This window comes from Thalia democratica, chromosome 6, assembly GCF_965202585.1.
Source record: "Thalia democratica chromosome 6, ktThaDemo2.hap1.1, whole genome shotgun sequence".
Taxonomy (NCBI): Eukaryota; Metazoa; Chordata; class Thaliacea; order Salpida; family Salpidae; genus Thalia; species Thalia democratica.
The window spans coordinates 15,016,342-15,027,096 of record NC_139170.1 but is presented as its reverse complement, the minus strand read 5'-3'; the positions used below and the strand labels follow the sequence as shown (position 1 = coordinate 15,027,096).

The window sequence follows — 10,755 nt, the reverse complement described above, 5'->3', positions numbered from 1 at the left end:
ATGTACAGTCATTACAATAACAAGGTTATGAAGATAGAACAGATCAGTATACGTAAGTTTTTTTGCTGTTTTAAATTAAAAAATTCAAACTTAAAAAAGTGTTATAAAACTATACAGGTGTACCAAAGGTGTCTGGCTATCATAAAGAAACATGGTTAGTATTAAAATTATAGTGAACTACAAGAAATTAGTACCAAATTAACAAACGGCAATGTTTTTTTGCAAGATAAATTATTTTTTCTTTTGAATACATTTTCAACTTAGAATATTTAGTTTTTAGTAATAACAAAATTTTGTTTTTATATGACATTAAAAAACTGGTATTTAGGTTTAACAATCAAGTAAGTTGTTGTTTAGTTTAAGATAAAAATCTAAAATTTACATCTGAACCTTATCTTAAACTGAACATAATTTAGCTAGTTATGTTTCGATTTCAAACTAATTATGACGTAACAGCCATCGTCGCCACGTTTGCATGTTGTGTGGGGTGGCAGTCATCATGATTTGGTCGCTACTGCCTTGTGTGAGAGCTGCAGGTTTTAGTTTCGTATATGTAAACAATTTATAATAAAATATATGTTTTAAAGCTTATCATAAAACGAATATGAAAATCTTGATTTTAGAAATAATTAAGAGCTTTTTTATATAAAACCTTACTTTTTTTTAATTTTCAAGAATAAGTAATACCTTTTCGATCAAAAATTTACAATACTTTTGTCACACTCAATAAACTAAATTAGATGTTAAAACTAATTTAGTTTATATATACTTTTTTTTAATATATTTGTGATTTCAGTTTTTATCATATTGTTTCATCAATTTAAGTTTTGTAAAAATAGATTGAGAAAAAAAGCAGTTAATTTAAATAAATTTCAACCTAATGTTTTTTATTCTCTGTAGATATTAACATTTCCTCTAATTTTTTATTTTAATTTATTTAAAAAAATATATATAAATAGTTTTAAATTATTTAGTTTTAGGTAAAAGTCGCTTTTCTATTACGACTTAAAACTACAAATTATATATTTATAAGAGTAAACAAAATAATTTTTGTTTTAAATTTCAGAAGTTTTTTCTGATTGAAAAATAAATAACAGTCTACATGTTTTAAATATTATTCAATAAACTTACTAAAGAGATGTTTAACTATACACCATATGTTTATAAGCTTATTTAACATTGTGAAATAATATTTCACAAACTTAGTTATAAAAAGTTTGTCTTCATTCTTTAATAAACAAACTTTTAGGGTTAGTTGTAAAACTGTGCGTGTATAGTTTAATAATTTATAAAATAATTTGAGTGCAATCAAATTTATATATTGAAACGCATTTGAAAAACAAATTCAGCTATAGATAAATCATACAGATAGTTTGGCTGAAGTCAAGTGCGGAAAAAAAGGATGCAATGTAAAGTTTAGAACAAGTAATAGAGCCGTGAGTAATTCGTTGATTCTTTCCTATAAGTATAATAAACATTTTTTTCATAGGATCTACCGTACTGTAATAATTTCATTTTAATCAAATTTTTTTGTTATTGCATTAAGATCGGTTTCAGTTTAGGACAAAAATATTTTTTTAGTTACAAACAAAAACAAAATAAGCTACTGATTAAATATATTCTTTTTATAAGTAAATTTTTTGAAATTAACAAAAAAGCTGTGGTTCTAAACTGCTTGTGTTTTTGTAGCTTATTAATTATATTGTAATAAAACCAAACAACACTTCATTGGCAGGTAGTAGACGACATGCTAGTCACAACGAAGGAAATTTTCAGCAAGTACAACAACAGCAGAGGTTTAATCGGCGATGATGGAGTTTACAACCTTCTCAGGGACACGGGCTTTCTGACAAACGTCCCTAGCAACCATGAAGACACCCATGACGACCATGGAAGTCGTGACGGTCACGACCACGGTCACCATGGGCACCACCATCGCAAGAAGAGAGAAGTTTCAGAAAATCATGTAAACAAGCGAACTACAAATGTAAGACTAAAACACTTTGTAAATAAGTATAGAACTTTTAGCAAAGATGTTAGTTGTATGTTGAATATAATTTTCTTTATTATAAAAACTATTTCATTTTAATCCCTTTGACCAACTAAAGTTTAAAGTACATTATAAAACATATAAACTCTGTATTGATTATACTCTTAATCATGATAAAAATAAGCAATTATCACTTTTAATTTATATTTTAGAATTTATGACTATTCAAAGTTTTATTGTTGTCAAAAGTAAGAATATTATTTAAATTACAGTGTCCTATATTAAATGAGGTAGTTGAACTACAGCTTGGAGAAGAAATAAGTTTGAACAACTTTATTTTTATTTTTCCCCGTTTACTGATGAACAAAATAAAAGGAAAGACGTGTGAAATAGGTTTTCTTAAATTATTTTAAAATATGTTAAATCTAGTACATATTATTAGTAGTACCCATTTACAAGCTATAATCTGAAAATTTTTTAAGTAACTATAACTTGTTAAATTCGTCAATAGTTGTTGAAAGTTTTTTTATTTTGCTGGAACAATACATTAGCATTTTTTACTTTTTAGTTTTTAACTATACTTGATGTAAACAATAACGTAACATGTTTACTTTTAAGTTTAATTGAAACATTTTCAAATTAATAGAACATTTAGAAGGTTATAGCTTACTATTATCTAATTGAAATAATCACATATTCTTAATATGTTTAAAATTAGTTTATTTTTAACCTGACCTGTTTTCTATAGAATATAAATTTCTTAAATTTATACTTATTTTTGTAAACTTAAACTAAAAGTTTAGATTAATATAATAACGTTCTCTGTTCTACATTTTTTAGAATTTAACAAATATCAGCTCTATTTTATTTATACGGTAAAAAACAGCAAAATTATTTTCACAGATGTTGATCGAACAACAAACAAGATTATGAGTCAAAGTAAGTTTTAAATAAAACATTAAATACACAATTATTTAGAAAAAGCTAAAAACAATTTTTTAGTTAAAATTAAACTACTAGCAATTTTGATAAAGCTTATATACTTAATTAGACACGAAATATTATTGTTTTTAAACACAGCATGGTTCGTGGCAACGATGAGTGTCATGATGATCAGTGGGGTGAGCGCTGTTGGGGCGGTTACCATACCCCTGATGCGGTACCGAACCCACTACGACCGAGTCATGTCAGGCCTGGTTGCCATGGCAGTTGGGACGATGGTCGGGGACGCAGTTTTGCACCTGCTGCCCCACGTTTGTTGAAAAAAAAAATGTTACAGTTTACAACAACAATATCCAAACAAAAGGCAGCAATTATTTGATTTCAATTTGTTGTTGAACTATTGTAACTCAATGAAATTAAAAATTTAAAATATGTTGATTATGTCATATTATGAAAACAGGCTCAAATGTCTGCTGGCCACCACAACCACGACCACTCGTCAATTTACAAGAACTTAGTGGCTGTCATCGGAGTTTATCTGTTCTTTCTTTTCGAAACATCAATGAGCTTCTTTAGAAAAGAAAATGTTAGACTAAATTGTGTTATTCATTCTGGTAGTGGGAAACTTTTTAAGTGAAGTTTTTGATAAAACCTTTGCAGGATAATGTTGTATGATTCGTATGTTTATCAAATTAAAAAAAAATTAGTCAAACTAAAAACAGTTTATGTAAAACTTTTTAAACATCGCATTTAAACTATTTAATCTTTTTTACATAGTTTTGTTTAAAAAACTTTAGTAGTTAACTTACTATGAACTTTTTTAATTAAAATTAGAAAAAGAATGAAGATAGAAATGTTGAAGCTCCACCAAACAAAAAGTTCAAAGCTGAGTGCAACGAAAAATGTGTTGACAGAGATTGCAGCTCAAGTAAATTTTAAATTTTCGTTTAAACTCTTTTTTATTGGTAGAGTAACTGTTTGAACGTATTGTTAATCACTTAGTTTTGTAGTGGACACAAAAAAATAAATATAGTAAGTCTGTTGGCTCTAAGTAATTAACTTTCTAATGACCAAAAATAAAAAATTTTTCAGATAAGAAAGTTATAATTTTTTATTATTTAAATCTTAATTTATAGATGCTTTACTTTCTGTCCACAAAGAAGGAGTTACTGCGGTAAGTTTAAAGAGTTTAAAGTTGGTATAATAAGTAGATTCGATTTTTAATTATTTTTTGTTATTTTCACAGACTAGCAGTGAACAAAGTTTTGATGAAGCAAGCGAAGAAATTAGTAAGTATTATTTAACTTAATATATACCAACCTTGCGCAAATTTAAATATTATCAATAAGTAAATTTAAGTTTTTATTATCTCTAAAACATGAGTTTTAATTTTATATACGACTAAAAAAATTATTTAGATACCTAATTTAGTTTTTAATTACTGTGTTTAAGCTTTATTATACATAGCAAGCGTTCAAGTAGAAGTACCAGTGAAGAAAACTGTGCAACAAACATCAGTGTTAAAAATGGCTTACATGATTATAGTGGGAGACGGACTCCATAATTTCAGCGACGGACTTGCTATTGGTAATAAACATAAAACTTAAAAACAAACTAAGCAGTCGCAATATTTTTTTAACTAAAAAATAATTGTATACTTTAATTCTATAAAACAAGTTTTTATCCACCTTTAAAAATGCAAACTAAATGATAAGTTTTTTAATATAAATGTAGCTTATTTCAGTTTCACTTGAAAAAAAAAGTTGTAAAAGTATACCGACTAACTAGAGGCATTTTAAAATATTTAGTTAAATATTGTTTTCAGCAATAGCTACTAATTGTTTTATCTTAATTGTATTAACATTTATTTCCATTATAGAACAATATTTAAACTGTTTTAATTTTTACACATACAAATACTTTTGTAAATTCGTAATCTGAAATTTATCTTACAACTTAAACCAATCTTACATCATAAACCAATCAACTTTAAATTATTTTTTCTATGTCACCCAATCAGGAGCGGCGTTCAGCGGAGGAATGGGGGCGGGACTTTCCACCTGCCTCGCCATTTTCCTCCACGAACTTCCGCAGGAGCTGGGAGACTTCGCCCTCCTACTCAGATCCGGAATGAAAATAAAAAAAGCCATTTTGTTCAACCTGCTTTCGGGGCTGCTCGCTGTTTTCGGCACTTTTATCGGTTAAAATTTCAATACTGGTTATATAAAATGTTTAAGTATTCTTTTTGCTTGACTCCTTTATTTTTCTTATAAAATTTAATTTAAAATTTGCTGTTGTTTGAAGAACTATAGTTTAAACACAAGAAAATTTTAGTTGGCTAAAAGCAATTTTTGAACGCTCAGAACTTTAAAAAATTAAACCACTACTATCAAAATTTGTTTGTGACCCAAAATATTCTTTAAACAAACATATCAAGTTATCAACTTTGTTATATCGTATTTTTGTTCTATTAAAACTCTTTTAACTGTTTGTAGATTACATTTAGTATTTTTTAAATAAATTTTAATAATAAAACTGTGTACTAAAATGATAAGACAAAAATTGATATGCACTTTCAATTTAAACTTGTATGATAACTAGAACATGATTGCAGGACTAGCCATAGGCGAGTACACTTACAACTTCAAACTGTGGATTCTAGCATTGACAGCTGGAGGCTTCCTGTACGTTTCACTCACTGACATGGTAGTTATAATTATAACTTTTATCAAAATAAGCTTAATTTGATGGTTTTCAATGTTAATAATTGAATTTTTTTAACAAATATACGCATATTTAAACTCTTAGAACCACCGATTGTTATTATTAGTATTTGAAAAGTAGCTAATTAATATTTTTTTTATTTAATTGGAATGTTAAATTAAAAGATGACTTTTTTACAGCCTCATATAGACGTTTAATTAAAAGATTACTTTATTATATTTTTAAGCTTATAGCAAATTACACTGCAATTTTTATTTACAGCTACCTACTTTAGTTGTAGAGGCTGGAACAAGAAAAAATGGGCTTTTTGGCTTCATAATAATTCAAATTGGTTTCCTGTTTGGAGTTTTTACTATGCTAATAATCGCTCTAAATGAGTTTGAATAAAAACGGATACATCATTTCTTTTTTACTAAAAACTATTTTTTTAAGTTATAAACTAGACTATACTGCTTTTTGTTTTACTATTGTTTATAAATATTTTCTCGTTTAAATTATTTTTCTTAGATTTTATTGGGTTAATTAATAAATTTTCAGTAACTGTGTTTTAATTAAATAACCGTCATACTTGTATATCAGGTTTTAGCATAATAAATTTTTCAAATTAGTATTGCGTGTTGTTCGTTATGTAAAGTTATAATAGTAAATATGCTACGATTACTATTTTTTTAGATCAGACTGCGTTTTTTCTTAACAATTTAAAAACTTTAGATAAGCGAGATCTAATTCATTTAAACTAAAAACTTACTAAAAACTTCGATTGCTCCTAAAAATTTTTGTTCACGCTTACGTTTTTTGCAAACATCAATGATTCAAAAATAGTTAAAAATATTATATGTAAAAGAAAATGATGTTTTTTAAAAGTTTTTTCTATATTACTATGATGTTCTTAAAAATACCTAAACTTAGTCATAAAATAGCACAATTAATTATATTTGTAGTTTAGGTTTATCCATATAAAAAGACTTGTCAACTGAAAACTTCCATCTTCTTTTTTTTTCGGACATAATTCTTCTACAAGAAGCTGTTTGTGTTCTTTTGACATTTGAGTCAACCAATTTTACAGTTTCATTACAACTTTTAAAGTATCTTCATTTTTACATTATTTTTTATAGTATACCCTGTATTTCAAGATCTAATATATTTTGAAAATTCTCCATTTGGTTAACCGTTAATGATAGCTCCATTTAATATTTTGCAGTTTTACTAATAATGACTAAAAAATACTATTTTTTACCACTTATGATTCTAAATTGCTGGGAATTTTATCATTTTTTGCTTTTATTTCTTCAAACTTTTTGTCCCTAAAAATTGTTTTTTATAATTCATCAATTTTTAATTTTATGCTTTTCTTCTAGATAAAACGGTCATTCGTTTTCTTAACAATTATTTTTCAGTATTCAAGCCTATATCACATTTTTTGAGTTTTATTTTATAAATAACAGTTAAACTTAAGCTGACTCAGACTGGCATTTTTGCACTAAGGAGTGGCAACTTTGATAAAAACTGTTAGTAATCTGATAAGTTTATTAAGTAGTTTTTAAGTATTTGATAACTACAATTATCTAGGAATTTTATTCTAGTTTAGTTAAATATGAACTGCATTTTAGCAGTAGGAACTCAAAAAAACCAATTTTATCTAAAAGATCTTGGATTATTAGTTTTTCAGTATTTGGCTCTTCTTAATTATTTGTTCAATTTTGTAATTAGCTCAGGCTAGTTTTAAATCAGACTATTCTGTGGACTGTTTTCTTCACTACCCTGTAAGCATAGTTGCCAAAATTGTATGAGAAAATTGCCACACGAATATTTGAACATTAAATTTTAAGTTAATACAAACAAACCTATGTTCAGTATTCAGATCTCTTCATTTCTAGAAACGTGGCAACCCTGCCTGCAGGTAACCTTATGTATGAACACTTTTGACATTTTTGACTTTTGTTAGTTTTCAGTCAATCAAGCTGGCATTTTTATTGGCAAACCTCCTATAATATCAAACTATGTTTAATAGTAGTTATATAAAATTGAACCGTGTATAAAAGATTAACAATTATAATTGAAATAGTTTTTATTATTACTACGAATATATTTTGCTAATTGAGCTAGTTATTATATGTACAATAATAAACCAGAAAAAGCTTTAGACTTGTTTCTAGGCTTTGCTACGTCTAAAAAAATGTTTTTATTATAGTTTTGAATTATTTACTACAACCAACTTTGAATCAAAAGTTTAACATGTGTTAATAGATTCGTTCGTAAGTTATTGCTATTTTTTAAATGTTAAGTTAACAAAGTAGAAATATTAAATAATAAGTATCAATAAAGTGATACTATAACCTTATAATCAGCGTAAGTAGTTTAAAATTATGATTACATATCATAGTAAGCTTGCAGTTAGTGAGATTAAAAACTCGGTTAGATAATAAGTTTTCAAAAAGTAACATTAAGAAAAATTATATCACACAAAAAACAAAACAGACAAAACCTTACATTTTTTTATAAAAATCTTATGCTTAACTATATACCTTGAAGAATTCTAATTTGTGATTTAGCTTTTGCTTTCTTACCAAAAATATTGCTTATAATACTTCTAATCCAGTCTTTAAAAAATTATTAAAGAAGATTTTTTAGTTGTTTGAAGGTTTTTGAATGTATAAATTCTAGTATAGTCAAATTTAATGATTACAAAAAAAAACTATCTTTAAAGAAAAAACTATGTTGTATCAACCAGTATAAAAACACGCTTTGATAGAACAGTTGTTGTCCTTTGTAAATACGTTAATGTATAAGTGTTTTTTTAAACTAAATTTAGATAATAATAACAAGCGTTACAAGTTGTATCAAAACTTTTACCTCCTACTTTTTTAAATCATGTTACGATGGTTTTATTTTATATGAATTTTAATAAAAATATTACAATTGCGTTGCAAATCAACTATCCTATTTATTAACAGGTCTCGGTGGGAAAAAAATTCCGACCTTGTCAGATAGTAATAAAATAGTAAATTTTATATTAACTAAAAATCATAGTTTTTCAAGTTTGTAGAACTTTTTATATAATCTACGTCATAATAATTTCTTTGCAAATTTGAACTGTTTTTATGGTACTATTTTATAGCAATTTTAATTAAATGGAATTTCTTCACTGGTAAAATATATGTTTTTGTGTCATGACTAAATTATGAATAATAGACTGGTTTTTACAGTTTACTAAAAGAACCATTGAATGTATGTAGTTTTAGTAGAAAAATGAACAAAAAAATTCTAATTTCCTCCAAAAACACTGAAAAAGAAACAAGTATTAATAGTTCAAAAGAAGTTTCGCATTCATGGTGCCCTTTCGACTTTATGTTCGTTAGTTGATACTTATCAGTTTTTATTATTTATATTTCTATTTATTGTAATGAGTTTAAAATACTCAAAAATTTTATCAAACACATAGTTGTAAAAATCTAAACTAAAAGTAGACTAAGATTTTTTTTTGTTACATTGTAACATAAACAACTTAGTTTTTGTACTATGTTTCTAATCTATTTTAACAATTTTAGTTTAAATGTTCTTTAATAAGTAAGTATTTTTCTATTCTAAAAACTAAAAAAAATACTCTTTTTAACTTTATATAATAGTTTATACTTTTATTGTATTAAATAAAACGTTTTAATTTAGAGAGAATCATGAAATATTAGTTTGGATAAACCAGCCAAAACAAGTTGGATCAAACTTATCATTCTGCTTTTATCTGGAAAATAATCAAAATGACCAATTATACGGATTTAAATTTGAAGGCCGATATAATGAATACGAATTTAAGCCAAAATATGGAATTCTCAAACCCAGTAGTATAACTATTAAAATATATATTTGAACTTTATATTTATTTTACACAAAAAACAAAACGACAGTTTACATATGTTACATACCTAAAGAATAAAGCTTTAGGTGATCGTCAGAACTATGTTCTTTGAACTTTATATTTTCACAGTTATAGTATAAAATATAAATAAGTTTGGATTATCACTAAAACTGTTAACAATGTTTAACACTATACAGTTCTATTTTAAAATCCTTATTTTTCTTTACAAGTTTATCTTAGTTAACTTTCTTTAAATTAAAGAAAAAAAGCAATCTTAAAATTTAGCTTAGTTTTACTTCAGATGTGAAGATGTGCATTCATGGAAAAGTAGAAGCTCATTACGCGGAGTTGATGGAAAATGATACCATTGTTGCTTACTTTCGCTTGGTTGCACAAACTGAAAAAGTATTGGCAAAATACTGGGCCGAAAATGAATCAAATATCCACACTAGAGTTGTAGAGTTCGTTTACTTATTATTATTTTACCTAAATAAGTTTTAATATATGAAATTATGTTTTGCTTAGAATATGTTCCAATATTTTTTTACAGTTTACTTTTTCATGCTGTTTCAAATTGTTCATTATTGTGTTCCAAAATAAAATAAAACTACCAAACTTTAAATAAATAAGAACATAATAACCTCAAAGGAGTTTTACAACTAAAAGTTTTTGTACTTTAATTAATTTTACGCTCAGAACTTTTGTATAGTTCGTTTATTAAACAAAGCAAACTTTACAAAAACAAAATTGTCAAAATAATATTAAATATCATTTCAGTTAGTTTCAAACAGATTAATAATTTAAACTGTATTACTTTCTGTAGCTAAAACTGTAATCAAAGTTGTTTTTTTTTTTAATTTCAAAAAGTCGTTAGAAAAATATTATGGTTTACTTTTAAATGTTTGATCGAGTTTAAAGTTAGTTTTTATATTCTACAATTTTGAATCTGAATGGAAGTCGATGTAACAATACTTTGAAAAATATTTATTTTATTTAAGAAATAAATAACTTTAGAGTTCCAGTTCATTTTAATACCTCACACGAAGCAAAAAAGTCGTTTAAAAGTCTTTATATGAAAGCAGAAAAGACAAATAAGAAAAAACTTAAAGCTTTAGAAAGTGACGTTTCAGCAAATAGTACAGAAAGTACTTTAAAAGAAGTTAACAAGTTTGATGGTTGTAAAAAAGATCTTTGCAAATGTTTCAAGTGGACAAATGTTGTTAAAGAGGTTGATAAACTTGTAAGC

General features: G+C 25.8%; 2 protein-coding genes across 2 annotated transcripts; both read left to right on the top strand.

Moving 5' to 3' along the window:
• Positions 1 to 3,871, top strand: LOC145838845 (uncharacterized). The gene is made up of 10 exons (XM_082946467.1): positions 1 to 52; positions 118 to 154; positions 457 to 536; positions 1,369 to 1,436; positions 1,736 to 1,987; positions 2,263 to 2,383; positions 2,894 to 2,929; positions 3,071 to 3,243; positions 3,393 to 3,518; positions 3,767 to 3,871. Exons 1-10 carry the CDS (start codon positions 1 to 3, stop codon positions 3,869 to 3,871), a joined length of 1,050 nt encoding a protein of 349 aa, XP_082802593.1.
• A 596-nt stretch (positions 3,872 to 4,467) lies between these two features.
• On the top strand, positions 4,468 to 6,049 carry LOC145838873 (zinc transporter ZIP10-like). The gene is made up of 4 exons (XM_082946495.1): positions 4,468 to 4,519; positions 4,953 to 5,132; positions 5,547 to 5,638; positions 5,918 to 6,049. The coding sequence occupies exons 1-4, from the start codon at positions 4,468 to 4,470 to the stop codon at positions 6,041 to 6,043; spliced, it is 450 nt and encodes a 149-aa protein (XP_082802621.1). The 3' UTR covers positions 6,044 to 6,049.
• The last annotated feature ends 4,706 nt before the right edge of the window (positions 6,050 to 10,755 follow it).